Source organism: Panthera pardus, unplaced genomic scaffold (genome assembly GCF_024362965.1).
Source record: "Panthera pardus isolate Hobbes unplaced genomic scaffold, ASM2436296v1 HiC_scaffold_20, whole genome shotgun sequence".
Taxonomy (NCBI): domain Eukaryota; kingdom Metazoa; phylum Chordata; class Mammalia; order Carnivora; family Felidae; genus Panthera; species Panthera pardus.
Window position 1 is genome coordinate 56919023 of NW_026526766.1, and position 27990 is coordinate 56947012.

At 38.3% G+C, this 27990-nt stretch overlaps 1 protein-coding gene across 1 annotated transcript in view; it reads left to right on the plus strand.

Moving 5' to 3' along the window:
* LOC109270178 (phospholipid-transporting ATPase FetA-like) overlaps nt 1-27990 on the plus strand; it is a 99798-nt gene that overhangs the window by 58548 nt on the left and 13260 nt on the right. The window contains exons 12-18 of the mRNA XM_053908084.1: nt 1375-1463; nt 8578-8774; nt 12203-12411; nt 14496-14539; nt 21617-21782; nt 24576-24764; nt 25470-25585. Of these exons, the coding sequence (XP_053764059.1) occupies nt 1375-1463; nt 8578-8774; nt 12203-12411; nt 14496-14539; nt 21617-21782; nt 24576-24764; nt 25470-25585 (1010 nt within the window). The remainder of the gene's footprint in view (nt 1-1374; nt 1464-8577; nt 8775-12202; nt 12412-14495; nt 14540-21616; nt 21783-24575; nt 24765-25469; nt 25586-27990) is intronic.

Genomic DNA, 27990 nt, shown 5'->3' on the forward strand with positions numbered 1-27990 from the left:
CCTAAGAGTCCAGGGAGGCCTTAGTAGAACTTTTTTTCATTGGTTCTTGAGCTATAATGGTGGCTTCTAGGCTGACTAGACTCAAACCCCAAAGATTTGAAGTACACTTATTTTCTTCACTGTACTTCAGCAGCTACCCCTATACATTGCCATTTATAAAAAGCTCATTTTTCAGCAAAAGGTTTTTTTCCCTAAAGTAATAGCAGTGAGGTTGCCAACCAGCACAAATTTAGTTAAGGTTTCCCTCTGACTCTTGGTTTACATGGTAGCAAAAAATCTTTTGGGGCTTTGGGAAACTCAGAGCAGAAGAGAACTGATAACCACTTAAGAGCATCTTGAGGTATTCAGTGCAAAATTTTAGTTGCTCTTTCCGCTACATGATACCCAGGTTCAACCGTGATCTCCACATCCTCCTTGAAACTTGTGGTAAGGTCATTCTTTCTAAGGACCCTTGGAAGATTCTGCCCCTTGTAGCTGCCTGGCTCTGAGCCAAACTTCTCATCCCTTCAAGCCCTTCAAGAAATGCTTGAGAGGAAAGAATGGCATAGCTTATGCCCTGCATTCTCAGTGTTTGCCTACATTATCAGGGAAGTTCTAGTTCCCCCATGTGTAAACATTAATGAAATTCCTTCATTAGAATACATGTAAAAATAACAATCAGATGGTAAAGGCCAGAGAAATTGCTACTTATACTTTCTTCTAAACTGCTTATGTTTTGGTCAGTAATATTCACTAAAGCTCTTTACTTCTATTTACCATCTGCCCTGTCATGAAGAAATACAATCTCTGTCTCTCAGCCCCAGAAAAGCCCCAGCTTCCATCTCAGAAGTCACTGCCATTGCATTTTCCATTCTTCCTTTCCCAAGTAGAAACTTGAAATAGAGCCTGGCCCAACAGTAGTTTTCCTCAAAAGAAGGTAGAGATCTCTTTATCAGAAAATCTCTTTTCCAAGCTAAATAAACCAGATGATGATGAGAATGAAGCTTGTGGCTCCTAGTGTTGAATTACTATATTGTACACCTGAAACTAATATAACACTGTATGTTAACTGGAATTAAAATAAAAACTTAAAAAGGAATAAGCTTATGGCTCCTATTCTGACTTAACTCATCTATAAAAAACTAGACTCTCTGAGGTACCAAAAAAAGAGGAATCAGGATTGGTGCACTTTGCAGAAATAGTTGTGATTATCCTTAGAAACAAAATGTTTATTTTTTGAGTTATTGGCACCAAGTATGAGCCTTTCTCCAGGGCTTTATCCCCTGGCTTTGGCAAGAGGTTTGATTAGGTGGTCATAAAGGTATATTTCAATCCAATTTCAATCCTCTGAGTGTATTCAGTGATTCTAAGAGCTGGTCTTCCTGTTTCACTTAGGACCAGACACCAAATTAATGCAGAACTGTGGAAAGTCTACCTTTAAACGGACGCACATGGACCATCTCTTGAATGTCCTTGTGGTCTGGGTAAGTTGAAGACATTTTTCAACTTCTTTACAAGTAGACATGTTTTTCTTCCTTCCATAGCAGCAGCTGGCATTTCCAACTTAGAATTTAGTTGTTTGAAAGACTCAAACAGTTTTAGTATGCCATTTACTAATGTCAGAAGCAAAAAAGAATAGAGCCAATTGACAAGGGAGTCTGTTCTCTATACCTGTTAGAGAGGATGATCACACTTTGTTTAAGATTTGATGCTTTGATTAATGGTACTGGAACAGATCAAGAACCCTGCTTTAGAAATTGACACAATTTTTATTTTCCCATAACCTATTTTACTCATGGATACTATAATAAAACTTTACTTGAACTAATAGAACACCTTACTTAAACTGATGATTTTCAAACTGTTTCCTTAGAGGAGTCTGCTGCAGGGGGAATTGAGATCAAGTGAGTTTTGTTCTGGCTCCCTCATTCTGATATTCTCACTTCAAAAAGAACAGCTTCACATTTGTCTGTTCTGTAAGATACCAGTTGAAAAATAAAGATCCTGTTGCTGAGAAATGAAATTGGAAAAGCACTCGACAGATAATAATAGCTTTGATAACAGAAGTTTAAACTGAAGACTAATTTCCCTGCTATCCTATACAGGTTGTCCTTATTCTTGTTAGATATAGACATTTATTTCTTTACTTATACAATTTTCTTTGCATGACTGAGCAATTTCAGTGCTGCCTGTACTTAATTCTATGACTTTTTATTTTTACTCTATTGCTTAGACTCTCAAAATTCAAAAATGCCTTTTGTTTCTGTGTATTTCTCACCAATATCTGAATTATAAACTGCCTCTTCTCCATTATTTATTATGGGAAATACTGCAGTTCTTTTCCTAAATCCTTTGGATTTAGTAAATGGGGTTTTAGAAAATTAGGAAAGTTCATTCAGCTTTGAGACCAGAAGCTAGTATCCACTATCTTTCTTTCTACTACTATCTGCATAGCTTTTAGCAGTAGAAATAAAGTGACATTTCCTGGTTTCTTAATGAGGAAGACAGTCACATTTGAAAATTCAGGAAGGTGACATGGGCAAATATGCCGCTGACTGTATTAGGAACATCTATCATTAGGCACTAAGTTAGGTCATTTAGCCTGGGCTTGTTTTCAAAACAAGATGTCTCCCATATGCCTAGGAAGTTTCACCTACTTGTTTACCTCTCTGAAGGTCAGTCATAATACTTGACATCTGTTAGAGTGATTTTAACTTTTTAGAATATTTATTATTCACTTAACTGTAGCCTCACTACATCCATGACAATAAGCAAGTCCATTTGACAAATATGCAAATTGAGACAGTAAAGATAAATATCATAAATAAAATCCTACAGAAAAATAACAGCAAAGACAGGTTTATGACTCATTAAGTCATCAACTTGTAGTTATTGAAAATCTATCATGTGCCCAGTATGTGCCAGATTTTTGTGAGAATCACAAGGATGTATAAGATCTGGGTGCAGCCCTCAAGTGTATAAAGGGGGCAGTGCATCAATATGTGTCAGATGTTTTACATATGTAATTTTATTTAATCATCTCATCTATCCATCTAGGCATAACTTTTCAAAATCAATGCTCTTTCTGCTATACTTGCTGCCTCCCTGGGAAGGCAAAATGAAAACACATGAGAAGTCCTGCTTAACAAGGCAGACTGACCACATACCAAAAAATTATAAAATTAAAAATAAAATCTCCAAATTATGGGAAGAGCCAAAATGTCCATTGACTGATGAATAAAGAAAATGTGGTAGATAGAGATAGAGATAGAGATAGAGATAGAGATAGAGATAGATAGATAGATAGAATGGAATATTACTTAGCGATCAAAAAGAATGAAGTCTTGCTATTTGCAACAATATGGATGAAACTAGAGCATATTATGCTAAGTGAAATAAGCCAGTCAGAGAAAGACAATTATCATATAGTTTCATTCATATGTGGAATTTAAGAAATGCAATAGATGAACATAGGGGAAAGGAAGGAAAAATAAGATAAAACAGGGAGGTAAACCATAAAAGACTCTTAAATACAGAGAACAAACTGAGGGCTGCTGAAGGAGAGGTGGGTAGGAGATGGGCTAAATGGGTGATGGGCATTGAGGAGGGCACTTGTTGGAATGAGCACTGGGTGCTCATATGGAAGTGATAAATCACTGGGTTCTACTTCTGAAACCAAGACTACACTTTATGTTAACTAACTTGAAATTAAATTTAAAAAAATAATAAATTACAAAAAAAGAAAATCCCACAAGCTTCTAGTGAGGAATAAAAGATCATATACCAGGATCAAAAACCAGAATAGCATTGGCCTCCTCAGCAGCAACAGCAGAAGGTAAATATTAATGCCTTCAAATGTGTGCCAGAAAATTGTTTGCAGCCTATAATTCTAAATCTAGTAAAACTGTTAATAAAATTCAAGTATAAAGAAATATCCATATGTATAAAGATTCAAAAAATGTATTCATCCTGTATAATCTCTTAGGAAGCTCCTATTGTGTATACTCAAGCAAACCAAGAAAGTAAACTAAGAAAGAAGATAAGGAAGCCAGGAAACATGGAAGCGGGTGAAAAGAAGTCCTAGGATGATAGTTGAATAGCAGGCCTAGAGAACCCCCGTGCAGATTAGAGAAGGACCATAGAGGTATCTGCAGTGGGGGGTCTCCAGAGAGAAAATGTAGTTCTCTGCTTAGGTTCTCACAAGATAGAGGCAACAGAGGGTCAGTGTAAATGCTGGGGCAGCTGAGCTGGTAGAGTAGCTGCTATAAATGCCTATATTTGAATGGTCATTCATGGCAATCTTTCCTTCAGAAAGTGTGAAATGTTGTCTGAGGTACTGTATTCACTTTTGGGCATCAAGTTTAAGAGCATTGAGAAGCTTCTTGAAATGACTATAAAGAAGTACAAACAGGGAATAAATGTGTAACAGCCCTGGCAGAGGATGAACCATCAGTAGACCCAAGATGTTGATGAGTTTTTAGAAGGCAGAAAGCAGATAGATTATATACTTTTTAATGTTTATTTATTTATTTTGAGAGAGTGAGCAGGGGAGGGGCAGAGAGAGAGGGAAACACAGAATCCCAAGCAGACTATGTGCTGACAGCACAGAGCCCCATGTGGAGCTGAAACTCAAGGAATGTGAGATCATGGCCTGAGCCAAAACCAACAGTCAGACGTTTAACCAACTGAGCCACCCAGGTGCCCCTAGATTATATTGATAGACAAACCAGGGTAGTGAAAGCTTCAGTGCAAATGCATTCTTCCTGGTAGAGCTCAATCATAGCTCCAAGCTAACATTAGCAGGTATGAAAAGTAGGGGTGGGGGCGCCTGGGTGGCTCAGTCGGTTAAGCGTCCGACTTCAGCTCGGGTCACGATCTCACCATCCGTGAGTTCGAGCCCCGCGCCGGGCTCTGGGCTGATGGCTCAGAGCCTGGAGCCTGCTTCCGGTTCTGTGTCTCCCCCTCTCTCTTCCCCTCCCCCGTTCATGCTCTGTCTCTCTCTGTCTCAAAAATAAATAAACGTTAAAAAAAAAAAAAAAATTTAAAAAAAAAGAAAAGTAGGGGTGGTATATGGAATAATGGTCAAGATAATTAATTTAAAAACTGTCCATAAAACAACATGGGCAATAATTGGCCCCTATACCATCCTGCCACCTGTATAGCATACATATAGTAATAACAAGTGTATTTGCCTTCCAGTCTCAGAAGGGAACTGCTTTCTAAAGAAATGTAAAAATTATCTCAGAAGGCTAGGGCTTCTTTTTTTTTTTTTTAATTTTTTTAACGTTTTATTTATTTTTGAGACAGGGAGAGACAGAGCATGAACAGGGGAGGGTCAGAGAGAGGGAGACACAGAATCTGAAACAGGCTCCAGGCTCTGAGCTGTCAGCACAGAGCCCAACGCGGGGCTCGAACTCACAGACTACGAGATCATGACCTGAGCCGAAGTCGACCGCTTAACCAACTGGGCCACCCAGGCGCCCCAAGGCTAGGGCTTCTGATGTGGGTCTCATCACTTCAGAGTAAAACCCACTTTATTTCAATTTTAAGGGATTCAAATGTGTTTTCATGTTCCTTGTGTACCTGAGGGTGAGGCCCATCAAATAACACATACTACCTACCTACATAGAACTTGTGCTTCCATGTTCCCATTCAGGAGAGTGGCCTATTGGGGAAACAAAATTAACCAAAGGAAACAAAACCAACCTATAATGATTAAACTACTCTTCTCCTCATATTTTTAAGTGTACTAGAGGGAAAACAGGAACACACAAGAGGAGGAAGAGGGTGAACAAATAAAATAACTGACCCTGGAATAGACATTATAATTCAGGGAAGATAAAAGAACTTTTGAAAAATTCTTATTACTATTCTTAGAAGAAGAAATTGCAGGGGTGCCTGGGTGGCCCTGGGTTAAGCAGCCAACTCCAGCTCAGGTCATGATCTCACGGTTTGTGAGTTTGAGCCCCGTGTCAGGCTCTGTGCTGACAGCTCAGAGCCTGGAGCTGGCTTTGGATTCTGTGTCTCCCTCTCTTTCTCTCTGCCCCTCCCCTGTGCGTGCTCTCGCTCTCTCTCTCTCTCTCTTTCAAAAATAAATAAACAATAAAAAAAATTATAAACAGTTTACAGATAAAATTATATAATGTGGGCAATTTGCTTAAAAGGGGAAGAGGAGTTTTAGGTGTAATAAGACTGGCCCTGAATTGATAGTTGTTGAAGCTGGGTGATGGGCACATGGGGGTTCATTATACTACTTATATAACTTAATAAGTGTTTGAAATTTTTCATAATAAAAAGCTTTTTAAAATCTTATTTTCTGAGAATGGTCTCAATTATACCTGCTCCTTCTGCCTTTTACATCCTTGTCTTCAAAGACTTGCCCATCAGTGACCTCACTTCAATAATGGAGTGATTGAAAGCTCCGGTTCTGGAACTGGTTCAAAACCTGTCTCTCTGGGCACCTGGCTGGCTCAGTTGGAGGAGCATGTAATTCTTGACCTTGGAGTCATGAGTTCAAGCCTCATGTTGGGTGTAGAGATTACTAAAAAAAGATAAATAAACTTGAACACAAAAAAACAAAAAACATGTCTCTCCTAGTTAGTAGCTAAGTGACTTTAGGCAAAATACTTTTCTACTCTTAATGTCAAATTCCTCATCTATTATTAAAACATTTATAAATATAAAATATTTAAATATTAAAATAAATAATATAGAGAGAGTACTGAGCACAAATCCTGGCACTTAATTAGTATTTAATGTATTTTAATAACTTTTAGCTCACTTCAAATCCCAAGGATGCCCAATGGATACAAAAATACATATTCAGAAGGGTACATGCACTCTGATGTCCATAGCATTATCAACAAAGCCCAACTGTGGAAAGACCCCAAATGTCCATCAGCTGATAAGTGGATAAAAAAAGAAGTGATATAAGTAATGACCATTTTTCTATGCCATTTCAAAATTTATACTGCAGTTTTTCTTACTGCATTGCTTAGCACCTCTAGTACAATGTTGATACTATCAATTTTTTTTTCTGACTTGAATGGGATTACATTTAATGTTTTACCATAAAATATGAAGTTTGCCTTAGAGTCTGGTAGCTCACTTTTATCAAGATATATTCCAGGGTGCCTGGGTGGCTCAGTCGGTTAAGTGTCCGATTTCAGCTCAGGTCACGATCTCACGGTCCGTGAGTTCGAGCCCCACGTCGGGCTCTGGGCAGATGGCTCAGAGCCTGGAGCCTGCTTCTGATTCTGTGTCTCCCTATCTCTCTCTGCCCCTCCCCCGTTCATGCTCTGTCTCTCTCGGTCTCAAAAATAAATAAACTTTAAAAAAATAAAATAAAAATAAAATAAAAAAATAAAAAAAGATATATTCCTAACTTGCTTCGCTATATACTAACTAATTTGGATGTAAATTTTAAAAAATAAAAAATAAAGTTAAATTTAAAAAAAGGTATATTCCTAACTTACTAAGGGTATTTATAGATGTGGAATTTTTATTTGGTCATCTTTTGAGATGATCACTTTTATGCAACTTTAATCTGTTAATAGTACTGAATCTTATTCTTAGATTCTGTAAAGCTAATGTATCTTTATATTCCTGTGATAAACCTAATTAGACAAAAGATATTCATCTCTTCATATACTGCAGAATCTAATTTGCTACTAATTATTTAACATTTTTGCATCTTTGTTCATTAGTAAGACTACCTATAATTTTACTTTTGGTGTGGTATAATTGTATTTTAGAGCTAAAACTATGTATACTAGATTCGTAGAATGCGATGGAAACATTTTTTTAAGCACGTGTTCCTGAACAGTTTGTATAACATAAAAATTATTGAAAGTATAAAGAAATTGTATAAAACTTGTTTAAAAAAAGATGTAGAATATATGTATATATAATATATATATATGTAATATATATATTACATATATATTACATATATATATATGTATATATATATATTACATATATATATAGTGGAATATTACTCCACAATCAAAAAGAATGAAATCTTGCCATTTGCAGCAATATGAATAGAGCCAAAGTGCATTATGCTAAATGAAATAAATCAGTCAGAGAAAGACAAAATACCATATGATTTCACTCACACGTGGAATTTAAGAAACAAAACAGATGTTGACATTTGTAGGGGGGGTGTGGAGATAGGGAAACAAACCATAAGAGACTCTAAATAATAGAGATCAGACTAAGGGTTGATGGAGGGAGGTGGGGGGGGGATGGGCTAGATGGGTGATGGGTATTAAGGAGGGCACTTGTTATGATGAGCACAGGGTGTTGTATGTAAGTGATGAATCACTGTGTTCTATTCCTGAAACCAATATTGCACTGCATGTTAACTAACTAGAATCTAAATAAAAATTTGAAAGGAAAAAAAGATTCCAAGGATGGCTCATGCTGGGCTTTCTTTTCTGTCCTGTACTACTGCCTAGAGCTTGTGAACTACAGGATGCCCCTGCCCTCCAGGAAAAGAGAGAAGCTTTGTTGAGAGCTAAATGTCCAAAAGTAGACATGAAGCAGCACATGCCTTAGATAACATGTTAATTTAATTCTGTTTCTGATTTCCAGATTTTCCTGTTTTTAGGCAGCATGTGCTTTATCCTAGCAATTGGGCATGGCATTTGGGAAAACAAAAAAGGCTACTACTTCCAGAATTATCTGCCATGGAAAGAATATGTCCCTTCATCAGCTGTCTCTGCCATCCTCGTATTCTGGTCCTACTTCATTATTCTTAACACTATGGTGCCCATTTCCCTTTATGTCAGGTGAGCTTCTTTGACCACTTTGTGTCATAGGGGGAGGAGCTGACTTTATACATCCTGCTTAACTCCCCAACTAGAGTGTAAATGTTTGGGAAGCATAGACTGTATGCTCTTTAACTCTTTACTTTCCACAGTGCCAATGTACAAAACAGTCTGAGAAATGTCTAGAGATTGTATTAGTGCTTTCCATATCCAGAATACTGTACTAGATACTATGAGTTACACAAAGAGAAAACCATCCCTGCCCTCAAATAGCTTATAATGTAACTAAATAAGACATAGAAACACATGCAATAATTGAAAAAATGCACACAAATTTGGTGATGCTGAAGCATAAGTCAGGCAGCCCCTAGTTAATCAATAACATAGGTCCCAAACATACATTTGTAAATCAGTTAATCAGAACTCACATTTGTTTTCCCCCAGAAACAATGTGGCAAATGGTATTATAGATGTAATTATGACCTAAGTTCTGGGTTCTAAAAGTTGTAAAAGAAAAGAAGGATGTTTCCTTTGCCTTTTCATGGACAAAAATTTGAAATGGGTCAAATAAGCCTTTGAGCTCCTTTTTCTATTTTCATCATTCCCTTTCACATACACACATCCAAACATGTTTTTATATCCTTCTTTCCAGGTTTCCTAAACCCTGCACTGTGACATTCCAACCTGAAAAGCACCCTGCATGACTAAATTATCTTATTAATTTAATATTTATTGAGCACAGCACCTACTATGTGCCAAGCACTATACTAGGTGCTAGAAATAGAACCATAAATCATAAGACAGCTCTTTCTGTAGATAAGCTTACAACATAGCTGTGGAAACAGATACTTAAGTAATTATGGTACAATATGGAAAATGATGTAAGAGAAATATATAGGGAGTGCTATGGGAGACTGGAAAAGGAACAGGTTGGTTCTACCTGGAGAGGCTTGGGGGATTACAGAAAAAGTAACACTCAAACTGGTATTTGAGAGAAGAGTGGAATTCATCATGCAGAAAATAGCAAAACAATATTGCAAACAGAAAGATCAGCATGTGCAAAGGTTTGGTGTGGTCATAGAACAATGAGTAGCCTAGGCTAAAGTGTTGGATGATAATTCAGTATCCTATCCAGGAGAGCCTTAAATGTCAGGCTAAGGATTTTGGATGTTTTTTTAATGTTTGTTTATTTACTTTTGAGAGAGAGGGAAAGCGAGTGCACAAGCATGGGAGGGGACAGAGAGACACACAGAATCTGAAGCAGGCTCCAGGCTCCAAGCTTCAAGCTGTCAAAGTAGAAAATGAACTACTGGGACCTCATCAAAATAAAAAGCTTCTGCACAGCGAAGGAAACAATCAGCAAAACTAAAAGGCAACTGACAGAATGGGAGACAATATTTGCAAATGACATATCAGATAAAGGGTTAGTATCCAAAATCTATAAAGAACTTCTCAAACTCAACATCCAAAAAACAAATCATCCAGTGAAGAAATGGGCAAAAGACATGAATAGACACTTCTCCAAAGAAGACATCCAGATGGCCAACCGACACATGAAAAAATGCTCCGCATCACTCATCATCAGGCAAATATAAATCAAAAACACAATGAGATACCACCTCACACCTGTCCGAAGGGCTAACATTAACAACTCAGGCAACAACAGATGTTGGCAAGGATGCGGAGAAAGAGGATCTCTTTTGCACTGCTGGTGGGAATGCAAGCTGGTGCAGCCACTCTGGAAAACAGTATGGAGGTTCCTCAAAAAACTAAAAATAGAACTACCCTACAGCCCAGCAATTGCACTACTAGGCCTTTATCCACAGGATACAGGTGTGCTGTTTCGAAGGGACACATGCACCCCCATGTTTATAGCAGCACTATCAACAATAGCCAGAGTATGGAAAGAGCCCAAATATCCATCGATGGATGAATGGATTAAAAAAATGTGGTATATATACACAATGGAGTATTGCTCGGCAATCAAAAAGAAGGAAATCTTGCCACTTGCAACTACTTGCCACTTGCAACTGGAGGGTATTATGCTAAGTGAAATTAGTCAGAGAAAGACAAAAATCCTATGCCTTCACTCATATGACGACTTTAAGAGACCAAACAGATGAACATAAGGGGAAGGAAACAAAAATAATATAAAAACAGGAAGGGGGACAAAACAGAAGAGACTCAAATATGGAGAACAAACTGAAGGTTACTAGAGGGGTTGTGGGAGGGAGGATGGGCTAAATGGGTAAGAGGCACTAGGGAATCTACTCCTGAAATCATTGGTGCACTATATGCTAACTAATTTGGATGTAAATTTTAAAAAATAAAAAGTAAAATTAAAAAAATAAAAATAAAATGATATACACCCCCCCCCAAAAGGCTGTCAAAGTAGAGCCTGATGTGGGGCTCGAACTTATGAACTGTGGGATCATGACCTGAGCCAAAGTTGGACACTTAACCGACTGAGCCATGCAGGTGACTCCCAAGGAGTTTGGATTTTATCCTAAAGGCAGCAAAGATTTTTCTAAGGAAAGAAATGATATGATTAAATGTTTGGGTTTAGAGAAATAGCTATGTTGGTTGGTATGGCAAAGGAAGGGAGGGATCAAGATTCAGTGCTTGAGGACCTGTAGAGTCAGTAATGTGGGCTAGAGCACTCCTGCCTCACCTGAAATTAAACAAACAAACAAACATGTTGCTCAATGCAGTTGTCTTTTAGAAGTGACCAAAACTAACACACATAAGCACAAATGGTGATAGGAAGGAGGCCCATTAAAAATCTTAACTATTTTAAAATGAAGATGCTTGTTAACCATAAAGAATCTATAATATGAATTATTTGGAACAGAAGAGGAATGTGATAAAGGCAATAGGGAAAATTCAGGTAAAGTGAAGAGGACACTATTAGGGGGAGAAGCTACCCCACAGGCAGATTGCCCCTGCCAGGAATTTTATCAGGTCAGCTTCTATGACCTGTTTCTGATTTTCACAGATCCTTCCCTTCTTCTGAAACAAGTTTCTGAGTGTTTAAGTTTCTCTTCCTTGCCAGTGGATTTACATGACAGCCACAGTAATCCTCTAATTAAACCTAAACAGCCTTTTATTAGGTAGTTCATAATTCTACCAGGCCTTGCATTACTGCAAAAGTTCAAAACTTTTTATTTTTCCTGGATATGTTTTGGAAAAAGAAAAAATGAAAGGGGGTTATGCCTCAGCAAAATTAATGAAGTATATCCGGATCCAGATGGTAAAGCACTGAGTGAAAATGGTCGAGATCAGATTTACATTGGGTTGGCTGGTGGGAATGTCCTTCAAAATCCATGGTAGGTTCCCAAGGAGGATATTCTGATTTTCAGATGCTGGCCCTGACCTATTAAGAAGGAAACCAGGATTATGTATTTGATATGTTCTAACCCAGGACGCTTCTTTTCTTGCTTTCTCCATAGTGTTGAGATAATAAGATTGGGCAACAGTTGCTATATCAACTGGGATCGGAAGATGTTTTATGCACCAAAGAACTCACCAGCACAGGCTCACACCACCACCCTTAATGAGGAGCTTGGCCAGGTCAAATACGTGTTCTCTGACAAAACAGGAACCCTGACTCAGAACATCATGGTTTTCAATAAGTGTTCTATTAATGGGATGTTCTATGGTATGCATGTCTTCCTGCTTTCCCTGAGTCCTGGGGAAATTCTACTTTGCAGATTGTTTTCAAGAATAATCTGCCTCTAATTCTATATACCTCTGAAATTCACATTTATCTCTTATTCTCACAACCTTCTTTACTCATTAAACAAAGATCACCTACTCCATTCAGTTGCTTACCAAAAAGCATTTATTTCACACCTTATAGAGGTAATCCATTGTGTTGGACATTGGAAATACCAAGATGTACAAGACTTAATCTCTGTCCTCAAGGAATTCCCAATGTCTTGAGAGGGTCAGTTCACTCTCATATTAAATCACACAGAGAAACCAGCATATTGTTGAAGCTGCTAATCTCCTGATTCCCCCTCAGACCAATAAGCAGTCTTGAGAGAAGCCATCAAAGGATAGTCAAGTTGGTTGGGCAGGGTCCCCAATGCCCAATTCCTCATACATTTCATGCCTTAAGCCTAAACTTATTTTTGTGACAGGGTTAAGTCCTCGGGTATGTGAACATTCATGCCCAATGCACTAACTAGCTGAGGAAGGCAATCACATCTAAAAAGGTAGAGCATTTCTACTCTGGGGTGATGAAAAAGCTTTGAAACTAGAGAGATGTGTAGTATACAACATTGTAAATGCACTACCTGCCTCTGAATTGTACACTTTAAAATGGTTAATTGTATGTCATATGCCTTTCACCTCAATTAAAAAATAATTAAAAATTTAAGATTAAAATTTAAGATTAAGATTTTTTTAAAAAGCTACTATTTCCTATTATCCCTGCCAAACAACTTTTCCTATGTATAAACTCTGAAAGCCTATTTTTAGATGAGTTGATTTGGGTAAAGATCTTAATTCTCTGTCTCATTATAAGATCTGATGATACACTGGGTAAGGTTGAAAGGGCCATGGGTGTTTCTTCTTCTTTTTTTTTTTCTAATTCTTTTTTAATGTTTATTTACTTTTGAGAGAGACAATGAGTGGGGGAGAGGCAGAGAGAGGGAGAGAGAGCGAGAATTCTAAGCAGGCCCCACCTTCTGAAGACCCCACAAACTATGTGGGGCTTGAACCCACAAACTATGAAGAGTCAGAGGCTTAACTGACTGAGCCACCCAGGTGTCCCAAAAGGGCCATGGTTGTTTCTATGCTTGACATAAGACTCTTCCACTGCTATTTTGTTTATACTATCTGCTAGCCAAGAATCCTAAACATTCTTGCACTATTTTCATATTTCTTCTAGGTAACTTTTCTGACTCGAGGGCTTCATGAAATAGAAGGTCTTTCCCACATCCAGTGACTAACTTCCAGCCTCACCTCACACTTAAGGAAGAAGAGTTGGGGCCCAAGCAAATGACCTCTTACCATTAGCTTGGGGAGTGGAGCTTACTGGGACACTAAGGGCTGGGTGGCCTGAGGAGATTCAAGGAAGCTTGATGGGAAGTCTGGGGTGATAGAATCAGAAGCAATAAGCTGTTAACCTTCCTTTAAATTACGATATGACCCCATAAATCTATTCCTAGGTATATTCCCCTCAAAAGATGGAAAACAGGGATTCAAACAGATAGATATATGCTGGCATTCATTGCAGCATTATTCACCAATAGCCCAAAGGTAAAAACAACCATGTGTCCGTCAACAGATGAATGGATAAACAAATTGTGGTATATCCATTCAAAGCAATATTACTAAGTCATAAAAAGTAATGAGGTTCTGACACATGCTACAACATGGATGATTCTTGAAAACTTTATACTAAGTGAAATAAGCCAAACACAAAAAGAAATAGTGTATGATTCTACTTATATGAAATATCTAGAATAGACAAATTTATAGAGACAAAAAGTGGAGGTTATCAGGGGCTAGGGATAGGGAGGAATTGGGGAGTTTCTGTTTAGAATGCTGAAAAAATTTTGGAAATTTATAATGGTGATTATTGTACCACATTGTCAATGTGATTAATGACACTGAATTGTATGCTAACAAATGGTTAAATTTTTATGTTATATGTATTTTATCACAGCAAAAAAAATAATTTAAACATTTCTTTAAAACCCTTGCCAAGTCTCTGCTCTCTTTACTTATCAACAGGTCATGTCTATGACAAAAAGGGAATGAAAGTAGAAGTCTCTGAGGTGAGTGATTACAGTTACCTGTGATATGCGTGAGAGCTGAGACCATGCTAAACAGCAGCATCTTTGACACAAATTGAGAGTCCCTTAGCCCCTGAAATAGTAAAGCTTTTATTGGCCCATAATATCAGAAAGCATTATATAAATGACCTATGTTTATTTGAGGGGATTTGGGTTTGTGCTTTAAAATCAAAATAGCTTTCTTTCTTTTTTCTTTTTTCTTTTTTCCTATTTGAAAAATAGTCTTTCCTCATATTAAAAAAGTCCAGTCAGGGTGCCTGGGTGGCTCAGTCGGTTGAGCGTCCAACTTCAGCTCAGGTCATGATCTCATGGTTCGTGAGTTAGAGCCCAGAACTCGAGCTCACTACTGTCACTGCAGAACTCTCTTTGGAGCCCCCTCTCTCAGTGCCCCTCCCCCACTCAGGCTCTCTTTCTCCAAAATAAATTTGTTTTAAAATCCAATCAATACAGGGGCGCCTGGGTGGCTCAGTCGGTTAAGCGTCCAACTTTGGCTCAGGTCAAGATCTCGCGGTTCGTGAGTTCGAGCCCTGCGTCGGGCTCTGTGCTGACAGCTCAGAGCCTGGAGCCTGCTTCAGATTCTGTGTCCCCCTTTCTCTATACCCCACCCCTGCTTGTGCTCTGTCTCTGTCTTTCAAAAATGAATAAACATTTTTAAAAAATCCAATCAATACAGAAATGTATGAAGAAGAAAGTGAAAATCGTTCAATCTTCTTTAGAAAACCAATGTAAAATTTGGGGGTATATTCTTTCACGTGTTTTCCATGTGTGTATATGCACACACATATACATCAAGATCTAATGATAGACGGATGGATGGATGGATGGAAGGAATGGAAGGAGAGAGGAAAGAGAACAAAGGGAAAAAGGAAAGAAAGAGGAAGCATCATAGCATGTATCCTATTTGCAGCCTCCTTTTTATTCACTTGACATTATATTCTAGTCCCATTTCCATGTCAGTAAATTTAGGTCCACATCATCATTTTGAATGAGTGGCATATCCATTTGTATTAGTGTACCTTAATTTATTTAACCAATCCCCTATTTTTATTCCATTTTATTTTGTTATTATTATAAATAGCACTGTGGTAAGCACCCTGGTACTTACAGTTTTGTCTCTTCTTCTGATAATTATTTCCTTCGAACGAACTCCTGGGAGTGAAACTGATTGGTCAAAGGGTAGCCACATTTTTAGCACGTTTAATATTGCCATATTGCTCCTAGATAGATTGCATCAGTTTATAATCCCACCAAAAATATATAATAATTATTTTTTCTCATATCCTTATGAGTACTGAGTATTAATAATTTTTTAATCTTTAGAAATTTAATTGGTTAAAATGGCATCTCATGTTATTTACCTCTCTCTGATTACTAATCAGATTGAATCATTTTTATGTGCTTATTTCCCCTTCCCACTTTATTGCCTGTTTATAGTTATTTTCTCAGTTGCCCGTTCATATTCTTTGCCCTTTTTTTCTTACTTGAAAGTACTTTTTATAAAGTAAAAATAACAACCTTTCCTTTGGCACATACAGTACAGTTACTTTCCCCATTTTTGTCTTTTGGGTTTTGTTTATATTTTTTTCTGTGTAGAAGTTTTTTTTTTTTTCTGTGTAGAAGTTTCTAATGTATGTGATCAAATTTGTCATGTCAGTCTTTTTCCTTTATAGCTTCAGGAACATTATATTGCAACATACTGAATAGTTGTATCCCACACAATTATAAAAATATCTTCCTATTCATTCTTTCTGTTTCTAGCTGGTTCATTTTGACTATTTTCTCCAGTATTGGATCTCAGCTTTTGTTTATAGATTTGATATTAAACATCCCTTCATAGGGCTTTGTCCGTTACCTTTATGATACTCCTCACCCTATCCCTTTCCTTCTATAACTAATTCCAAACCCTTAGTCACTTGACTTATATACCAAATAGCTAACTCCAGCTCCCAACTACTTTCTCACCCCTATCTATCCAAAGAGATTGGGAAAGGGATAGAAAATCTACTTTTTCCCCCTTAAATCCCCTTCTAGAGACTCTGCAAATGACTTTGGCAATATAAACAAAGTTATAGCTTATAGGGAATAAACTGTTATTCTGGAGTTTCTTTCCCCTACCTCTTCCTTCCACTACTGATTAATCATAACATGTGTTCCACTGGATCACTGGACTCTTTTTTCTCTTGTAAACAAGCTTACCTGTTGCCTCATCTCTTCATAAAAATGATTTCTTCTCCCTGCCTTGATTGACTTTCCCTGAGAACATCCCTTTTCCTCCATCTCTCCTATTCTGCATACCAAAAGCCCAAATGTATTGTCTTCATTATCCTGTGCTAACTTTAAACCGTTACTTTTTCTTCCTCTTATAATTTTTCCTCCTGTGATGCTTATGACTTCTGGCAATGCTCCTCCTTAACTCTCCCTGTCATTGACATCTATGCATCTTCTGACTTCTTCATCTCATTCACTGAGGACTTTGAAAATTGGCTCCTATTCTTCCTCTGTACCCAATCCCTACTATCATCTTGGGTGGTACTGGCTACTTTATGGATGATCTGTCACCATGGATGCTTTCAGATGTCAGAAAAAATATGCCTTTCAGATGACCTGTAGTACCCCAAAAATCTTCATCACCCTTTTCCATGTCACTATCTAGAATTGTACTACTCTGAAATTGTAAACTCTCTCATCATGATCTCTGGTCACATACCTTATTTCTCTATCTCTCTTAGTACTTGACTTCTGCTATATATGCCTGCTTTCTTATCTTTGGAAAACTCACAAGCCCTCAGCTCTCCTTTTTCTCCAAGTCTGTCAATTCCTCATGGCTTTACTTCCCTTCCTGTCTTGCCCCCATCTGTACCCAGGATCATAAATATCCTCAGTACCTTACTAGTCCTTTTTCTCTTTAATCACTCACCAAATCTCAACCTTTAATTAACCAAGCCATCTATCCTTCTCTGTTCTAATCTCAGAGTGCCAAGCACTTTTTGGAGATCACAAACTCATTAAAAATTCAGAAACTCCAACCTCTTTTAGGCTTCCAATATTATTTGGATAATTTTTTACTAATTTGTGGTCAGCGTCATACTTAATTCTGCATGTTAGCTATTCTAGAATTCACCCTCAGGCCTTCTACTACATCCCCCTCTGTCCCCAATATGCAGCAGATGATATTGCCTTCAACTTTACTGAGAAAAATTCAAACTATCCCCTAAATATCCTTTTCCATACATACTTCAGAACACACCTTTACCTAGTTTCCTTCAGTCTCAAAAAAGGTATCCTGTTTTCTTTCAATACAAGTCTCTTTGTATATTTTACATTCCATCCCTTTCTACTTCTTCAGGAACCTCAGTCAGTCCTGTATTCGCTCCTTCTTAATATCTGAAAGTTATTCTTCCTATGTGATTCTTTCCCTTCAGCTCAAATTTTCCCTTCCTTATAAAAAAAAATACTTAGTACATCCCTACAATGGAATATTATTCAGCAGTAAGAATAAATGAGCTATCAAGCCACACACACAAAAGGAAGAACCTAAAATGCATACTGCTAAGTGAAAGAAGCTAATCTGAAAAGGCTACATACTATGATTCCAACTATATGACATTCTGGAAAAGGCAAATTAGTACAGACGGTAAAAAGATCAGTGGTTGCCAGGGTCTTGGTGAGAGGTGGAGAGAGAGATGAAGCAGTAGAGCGGAACACAGGAGAGTTTTAGGGCAGTGGAACTATTCTGTGTGATGCTGTCATGGTAGATTCATTACAATATGTATATTTCAAAACCCATAGAACTGTACAGAATTCTACTGTAAACTATATACTTTAGTTCATAATAACGTATTAATATTTGTTTGTCGGTTGTAACAAATGTACTACACTAATGTGAGATGTGAATAGAGGAAATCAGAGTAGAAAGAAGAGAGAGATAATATATGGGAACTCCTTGTACTTTTGCCCAATTTTTTTGTAAACCTAAGACTATTCTAAAAATGAGTATTAACTTAAAATAAAATAGTTAAAAAAATTAGTTAAAATAACCCTAAGCCCATTAACCAGAGGTAACCACTAAAAATAAATTTTTATATTTTATTTTGACTCATATTTTAAAAAGCACTTAGAACCATTCCTGTATTACCCTCTAGACATTGTCTGTCTCCCATCAGTCCAAAATACTTACTGAGTATCAACCATATGTCAGACTTTGAGTAAATGCTAAAGGTTGGAGGAAAACAAAAGAGACATTTTCCCTACCTTCAGAGAGTTGGCAGACTTGAGAAGGAGCCATATAAGTAAACAGGCAATTACAGAGGTCTCTAACTCCTCACCTTTCTTTAATTCTTCAACCTACTCTCTGTAATAAGATTCTGTCCTATGATAGCCACTGAAACTATCCTAGCCAAGCTCACTAATGACTGCCTTGCTGTTAAGTCCTTACTCAACTTCTCTGCAGATTTTAACACCTAAACTCCACTTTTTCTTAAAGTTTTCTTGTCCATTGGGTCCTGTTAAATAGCTCTGTTCTTGTTTTTTCTTCCTGTCTGCTTTTTCTCATCAACTTGGCCATAGGGACTGATGTTCTCCAAGGCTCTATTATTGAACCTCTTCCCCATCTGTATCGTCTCCCGGAATAATCTCATGTATTTACATGACTTTAACTACCACATACTTACTGATGAATTCCAAATACATCTATCAAAGGAATCCTTTGTAGCTCCCTCCCACCCATGGCCAAGGCTAAAGATACTTTATAAAAACTATTTATAGCTATGTCACAGCATCTCCAGGAGTTTCTTCAGTTGCCACCTCTACCCTCCATTCTGAATCCACTTCCTTTCACTTGATATCCCCAGTTTCCATCCTTTTGTCTGGTACCTGGATTTGCCTTTCAACCTTTTTTAACTGGTTGTTTGGCTTTCAATTTCAGAATTATCCATGAATGCTACTTCTCAGGTCATGCTGTACTGCAGCTCCAAGCCAGCCCTGCCTCACTGCTGTACCCAGCCAGGTGCAGTATTCTCAAACATTACTTGCCTGGAAGAGGAGATTAGAAACTAACTCAAATCTCTTACCTAAACTTCAAAACTATATAGGCCTGCTTTCATTACTACCTGTTAGTCCTTCAAGTATCTCCAATTTAGTCCATCAGAAACCTCCTCCTGACAGGTATCCTATCACAGTGAATGAAGAAATATAAAATTATTCTTAACTCTTTCCCTCTGTCCCCCTCATATCATGTTGCATAATTCTAGCTCCCTATATATTCAAACCATCCCCTTATTTTAATATTTATTGTTACTATATCATTTCTCTTATGGATTACTGAATGATCTGACTGATCTCCCTGCTTCTCATCTTGCTAGTTCCAGTATATCTTCCATGCTGCTACCAGAGGACTTTATCTGACACAAATCTAATTATGTCACTTTCTCTTTTTTTTAATGTTTATTTCAGAGAGAGAGGGAGACACAGAATCCGAAGCAGCTCCAGGTTCTGAGAAGTTAGCACAGAGCCTGATGTGGGGCTCAAACTTACAAACTAAGAGATCATGACCTGAGCTGAAGTCAGATGCTTAACCAGCTGAGCCACCCAGGCGTCCCTAATTATGCACTTTCAGCAGAAAATTGCTGTGACTCCCTATTGCCTATAAGATGGCAATGCAGGATCTACCTCATGCCTACCTCTTCAGCTTTTCTCACATCACTCACCAGCTTCCAGTTCAAAGAGTGTGCCAGTGTAAGAGCCCAGCTCTAGAAAAGCCTCAGGAGATACTATATGATGAATTATCTTAAATTACTGGAACCGCAGACTTCCCAGAGCTTACAATTCTGTGGTTGGCCAGGTCTGGGGCTTGGCTCTGGACCTGACCATACTTTAACACCACTATGACAAAACTCCTTCTAGATGTGATATAGAAAAGAGCCAATATAGCTCACTAAAACTTCCCTTTCCCTGACACAGCACGAACCAGGACAGTTGTGTCTGTGCTTGACATATTGGGGCCTAGCACAGGTAGCACCACGACTACAAAGAACTGGAAAAGTATCCTTGAGAATCCTGGTATGGATTGGAGAAGTTTGTTACTAACATCACACTCCAGGATGGGGTAAAAGAAGCTCAAGGCCAAATCAAGTCAGAAACAAATGTTTACCCAAGGTGGCCACCAGAAGCCTAGCCAAAATAGAGAATGAGAGTCAATATCTAAAGGAACCAGGAAAATGTTAGTGAATATTAGGTCCAGAGATTGAGGTAAGGGCAATGACCATGAGGGTTAGAAGCAGGAAGGAACCAGAGATGCTGACAGATCAAGTAAAATGGCTCAAAATTAAGTCTGTGATAAACAAGTATGTACTGAAGCTTCCTTGTTATATACTCTTGCCTCTATCTTGCAGTATTTGTCTCTAGCCCCTGTAGAATTAAATAGAAATAGTGCAACACAGTGATAGTCTCTGTACTTAGGACTCAGTTCCCTTCCCAGCCCCCAAAATCAGACAGAGGACAGCCAGAGACAAAACTTTTTCCCGATACCATTTATTAATATGGAGCAGTTACCTCCTCATATCTTCAGGTTTGGTTATCATGGATTTGGGACTTAGAAGCTCTCTGCTGTCAGCACAGAGCCCGCTTTGGATCCTCTGTCTCCCCTCTCTCTGCCCCTCCCCTGTGCACACGTACTTTCCCTCTTCCTCTCCTTCCCCCTCCCTGTCTCTCTCTCTCTCTTTCTCTCTCTCTCTTAAAAATAAACATTAAAAAAAGAAGAAGAAGAATAGAACGTGAAGATGGCCACTGATCATTCAGGGTAGCTGGGGAAGAAAGGGGGCAAGAAGGGTCTGCCAGGCAGTGCTCAGCTTGTTTCCTATGGGATGGATCTTTCCTGGTCCAAGGGAATGATGAGAACTACAAAGGCCTTAGAAACCAGCACAAAGTCTCCTCCATTTATCTTTCTTTTCTCCTCCCACCCTCCTAAGAATTCTCATCATGTTCCAGAAGCTGTCCCCAAATAGATCTTCTGTAAAGTGTCAGGCTGCTACTAAGAAGTTTGTTCTGACTTCTGTGTTCCAGGAAACAGAAAAGGTCGACTTCTCCTACAACAAACTGGCTGATCCTAAGTTTTCATTTTATGACAAGACTTTGGTAGAAGCAGTGAAAAAGGGAGATCGCTGGGTACACTTGTTTTTTCTCTCACTCTCATTGTGTCATACCGTGATGTCAGAAGAGAAAGTGGAAGGTGAGGAGGGGCCTGTGGTCTCATGGGCTAAGAATATGTCATAGAACCTAGGATGGCTACAGGTGGGTTTGGCTTGATATCATTTATAATGGCTTAATCTAAGAACTTCCTAATAGGGAGTGTTGTCCAGCAATGGGATGGATAGACAAGTAGTGAGCTTCCCATCACTGGAGATATTCAAGTAGAAGACAGCCTCTTGGTCTTAAAGAGGATTCAGTCATTGGATAGGGGCCAAATGATGCTATCTAGGGAGCTTCCAATCTTGAGATTCAACAATGTTCTGTCACAGAATCTATCTGAATTGTCCCCAAGATCAGCCACATTATCTCTAACAAGACTTCCTGAAGGAGGAGTTGAGTTGTCCTCTTGTTGCTTCATAATTTCAAGGTATCCCCACATAGCCTGGTTTCTTTAACAATCAAGTATGACTGTGACACCCATGAATTTACTCAAACCTCTTTGACAAACAATGAATGAGAAATGACTGATTAAAAATGAAGAATTTTTTTGGTAACAAACAAGAATTTTGGCAACCAAATAAATCATATCCTTTAAGGCAACGTACCTTTAGTGTAATACCCTTAGTAACACCTTATATTTGAATATTTTTTAAATGTTTATTTATTTTGAGAGAGACAGAGTGTGAGTGGAGGAGGGGCAGAGACAGAGGGAAAAACAGAATCCAAAGCAGGCTCCAGGCTCAGAACCATCAGCATAGAGCCTGATGCCCAGCCTGAACCCACAAGCTGTGAGATCATGATGTGAGCTAAAGTCAGACACTCAACTGACTGAGCCACCCAGGCGCCCCAGTAACACCTTTAGTTTTACAAATTGCTTACATTTATATTATCTCCCACAAGCTTCACAACAGCCCTCTTAACTAAGCATAATGAGAAAAATTACCCCAGTTTTATAGAGGGAAACTGAAGCTAAAAGAGATTAAATGACTTGCTTAAAATCCTATAGTTAAGAAGGGCAAAGATAAGAACCCAAATCTCATTTCTCTTGGCCCAGTGAGATCCCATCCCACCACAGGTATCTCCAGACCTGGCATTCTAACAAGTTGCTATTATTTGAAGCATATTTGGGCTTGTCATTTTTTATTGACTTACGTGATAAAGTAGGAAACAAACAAGAAAAATAGTCTTACTGTTTCATAGATACATCTTATGTCTGACCTAAAATTATGTGTCCCATGTGACTTATCCACAAGTATAAGACTCTGATGATGCATAACTGTTTTTAAAAATCAAATTGCCTGGGGCACCTGGGTAGCTCAGTTGATTAAGCTTCCAGCTCTTGATTTCAGCTCAGGCTATGAGCTCACGGTTCATGAGTTCAAGCCCCACAGTGAGCTCCATGCTGACAGTGTGGAGCCTGCTTGAGATTCTCTGTCTCCCTCTCTCTCTACCCTTCCCTTACTCTCTCTCTCAAAATAAATAAACATTTAAAATAAAAAATCAGGGGCGCCTGGGTGGCTCAGTCGGTTAAGCATCCGACTTCAGCTCAGGTCACGATCTCACGGTCCGTGAGTTCGAGCCCCGCATCGGGCTCTGGGCTGATGGCTCAGAGCCTGGAGCCTGCTTCCGATTCTGTGTCTCCCTCTCTCTCTGCCCCTCCCCTGTTCATGCTCTGTCTTTCTCTGTCCCAAAAATAAATAAACGTTAAAAAAATTTTAAAAAAATAAAATAAAATAAAATAAAATAAAATAAAATAAAATAAAATAAAATAAAATAAAATAAAAAATCAAATTTACCTTCCAAAGAGAAATAATCCAAAATATACCTCAGGTTGTAGTGATATTTTGAAAGAGGAGTTACACATTTTTCGATGCTAAAGTGTTTGCATCGATCAGTGCAGTTTTTTGCCCAGCTCTTTTTGGGACCAAAATAATCTGAAGCAGTTACTAGAATTCAGTAGTTTGTGATGAGAAAAAAACAATACATGTCACAACTGAGGACTGAAAAGGTTTTTGTTGTTAATTTTCTGAAGTGTTTCTTCACAATCTAGGAAAGTATTTTTTCAACTATGGACACTGAAAACCATAAGTTAAAATTACCTTATAATGACAAAATGGGAAAGAATAAATTTTTATTTTATTCTACTGTAAAAAAATTAAAGACAGAAATGTCTTGAGTAATATGAGATTGAAAGACTTATTCACCAGAATAAGTCATTTACCTTCCCCAAGTGAGAGTTTCAAAGGTGACAATACTCATGTATTTTTTAATTGTTTGTTACATCATCAGTCTTATTATTATCAATCATATTATCCTATGCTATATATCCTATCCTTATTATCCTATCTTATAGGAGTGTCCATCGAAGTGTAGCCAGTCTCATGTAGAAGCAGTTTATGCAGAACCACTTGCCTGAAACTCACCCAGGAGATTTGTTAAAAATTCAATTTATTGGGTCATCCTCCCAGATTTTGTGATTCTGGATTCAGTAAGCTTGAATAGGGCCCAGGAACCTGCATTTTAACAAGCTCCTGACCCATCTTTACCCACTAAAATAAGAGAGTAATTGTGTTTGTTCATTTGTGTATATTGCATATACCATGTACCTCTGTAATACCAATTCAGGTCTGTGAAATAAGTTGAAAATATTGGAAAGGAAAAAAAAAAACCAAACAACCTGTCATGCAATCTGGCCTTTTAGGGTCAAACTTGTGAGGAAGTTTGAAGAAAGATGTCTGGGCTCCATATTTACTTAAGTCCCTTGGTGTCACTTCTGGGTTGACTTCACTTGCACATCTCTTCGGGCTCTTGTTGCCCTCTTCTCTCATACCAGGTAAGCTGGTATACCAGGCTCAGTCCCCAGATGAAGGTGCCCTTGTCACTGCTGCCAGGAACTTTGGTTTTGTGTTCCGTTACCGCACCTCTGAGACAATTGCAGTAGTTGAAATGGGTGAGACCAAAGTCTACCAACTGCTGGCTATTTTGGACTTCAACAATGTGCGCAAGAGGATGTCTATTGTTGGTAGGTGCCCCTCCTAGTCAGTCCTCTCCCCTTATTTGTCTTTCATACACATTCACACGTTGACTTTCTCTTTTATATACACACGGATGTTTTCTCCCACTCACATGCCTTCTCAAAGGTACTGTTCCTCAAATACAAACACATAGCCATTCCTACTTTCTCACATACCCAAATAATTTCTCTTTGAGAGCTTGTTACCATATACTTCTTTAGTGTTCCTAGATAGTGGCTTGTCTGAACCCCCAAAGCCAAGATGAAAACAGAGAATAAATCCATGAAGCCTGACCTTGGAATAAGAGATGGGGGCAGACAATATAAGGGAAATTCATAGTATCTTACTCTCAATTAGTTTTGGCCTCAGACGGAAGAGGAAGAAGGTCATTTTTCATTCTTGGTCCTTACTAGGTATGGACCTTGGTCTAGAACCTAAATGTGAGAAGCTAAATGTGATTCTGAATCAGTCTTCCACAAGAACCCATGGAACACAGGAACCCATGGAAGAACTGGTTCCATAAGTTCTCCTCCCACCCTCACTGGCCCTTACGGCATTATTTATCCTCTGTGACTGCTCACTGAGTGCTTAGCCCCCTAAAGGACCAGAAATAAATGTCATGGGAACAGCCTCATGCCATCCCTCAGTGGCCCAGACAAGTTCTTGTAACAATGGGCCTATGTGATTACTCTTCTTAATTTGTTTATCCTTAGTGAGGACACCTGAAGATCGAGTAATGTTGTTTTGCAAGGGCGCAGACACCATCCTCTGTCAGCTGCTCCATCCATCCTGTAGGTTCCTCAGAGATGTGACCATGGAACATTTAGATGTAAGTGTTTAGGTTGCCCGGGAAGGAAACTGTGGGTGGTTCTTTGTATGCGGATATGTGTACACATATATGTCCTTGTGTCTGTGTGTTACTTATATTAGTATCTTAATAACATTAGTATCTTAGTATAAGATATTAGTATCTGTGTCTCTTTAATTGATGGAAGAATAAAAACTACTTCATTCTGTGGTATTCCTACAGACTCCATTGCCAACTTCTGTGTCAAGAATTTAGATAGCACAGGATCTCAGGGGCATGACTGGGCGTGATGAGGATTGTATCTGTGGGAGCACTTCCCACAATCAAAATGGTTCTCTCTGTAATTCCTGGTTCCGGAGGTCCCATAGAATTTGCTTCAGAATAGGGCATGCTAATATGGGAGGCCCTACCTCACCAACCATGGTGAGAACACACAGTTTTGAAGGTATGGAGCAGAAAGCACCGGGCCTGGGCTGTTTAGGGGACTGTTGTTTGTCACTATCCTCTGTTATCATAGGATTAGAATCCCCAAGTATACCACTTACCTACCCCACCCCACTTCCACCTTCTAGGATTTGAGGTGTATCTTAGAGAGGGAGTGGCTCCTTCTGGCACTAGAAAGAAAAAACAGATCTATACTCTCCAGAATTTCTACTCATAAACCTAGATATATAAAGGGTTGGGGGAATAGGACAGGGTATGGGATGGGAGAGGGAGAGATCAGAAAAAAAAATATTTTAAAGAAAAAATAGATTGGAGAAAATGCTATTTTATTAATCCATTTTGTCTTGTCCCTACATTAACACATAATCAGAAGTCAGAGAACAGGTTAAGTCAATAAACACATGAAAAGATATTCAATTTCATTAGCCTTTAGGGCAATGCAAATAAAAACCTCAAGATACTACTTCACACCACTGGGATAGCTAGATGATCAGATAATAATAAGTACTGACAAAGATATAGAGAAATTATAACCTTCATACATTGCTGATGGGAACGTAAAATGATGCAGCCATTTTAGAAAACAATCTGGCAGTTGTTGAAAAAGTTAAGCATAGAGTTATCGTATCACCCAGCAATTCCACTCCGCGGTTTATTCCCAAGAGAAATGAATAGACACATCCACCCAAAAACTTGTACACATATGTTTACAGTAGCATTATGTATAATAGAAAAAAGTAGAAACAACCCATATGTCCATCATGGATGGCATGGATGTATGGATAAATAAAATGTAGTATATCAAAACAACAAATACTGTTACAAAAAAGAATGACATACTGATACATGCAGATGAACCTTTAAAAAATTATATTAAGTGAAAGAAGCCAGTCACAAAGTCACAAAAGGCCACATATTGTGTAATTTTATTTACATGAAATGTCCAGAACAGGCAAATCTATAAAAGCATGTAGACTAGTGGTTCCAAGGGCCAGGGGGAAAGAGAATGGGAATGACTGCTAATGGGTACAGGGTTTCCTTGCGAGAAATGAAAATGTTCTGGAATTAGATAGTAGTGATGGTTGTACAACTTTATGAATATATTTAACCACTGAATTATATAAAGGGGTGAATTTTATGATATATACATTATATTTCAAGTTTTAAAGAAAGTCTATGAAGTATCCCACACAGGACAGCTCTTATGTCCTATACTGTGTCCCAGAGACCACAGTATACATCCACAAATGGACTAGTCTGAAAAACATATCCTTTAACCTTCCAGAACACATGAATTAGAGTATCTTCTCAGAGGGCATTTCCACAGGCCAGCTCCAAAGATGATCATAGAATTGTTTCAGATGTTTTGACCTGCTTCCTGCTACCAACCTTAACAGACACCCATATGGCACCTGCCTACACTACAGTCTGTTAACCAGTGATGATAAACTTGTAAGAGTGAAGCTTATATTCAGGAATCAAGAGTCAAAAACTCACTCCTACTAAAGCACAGTTCCAGGTGCTCTAATACAGGAATCCGCAAACAGGTCATACAAAAACAAGAGACAGTCAGGATTTGGCCCCAGGGCCCTAGTTTGTTCACCATGATAGAAAAGAAAATAACACAAGTAAGGGGTAAGTAAGAAAGAACTTTAACGCAATCTGCTATATTGTTATCAAATGGATTAAGAATCTGTCAGTGTATTGTTAAGCTTATAAGACCTCCTTCAGTATCCTATGCAAGATCAGTTTCTGCCATATCTCTTCCTTCTTAAGAAAGTCTCTGAGATCTCTCAGGCTTCTTTTTCATAGTTTCATCTGCTCACAGTACAGTGGTTTTAGAGATGGCATTCCATACATATATTGTCTTCTGTTAATTTCACCTGACAGCTAATGTTAAACATTCAGAAGTAAGAGCAGAATATCAGGATGATAAATTCTTTCTCTCTTTGCTCTTATAATGCCAAAGTGAATTATTTTGA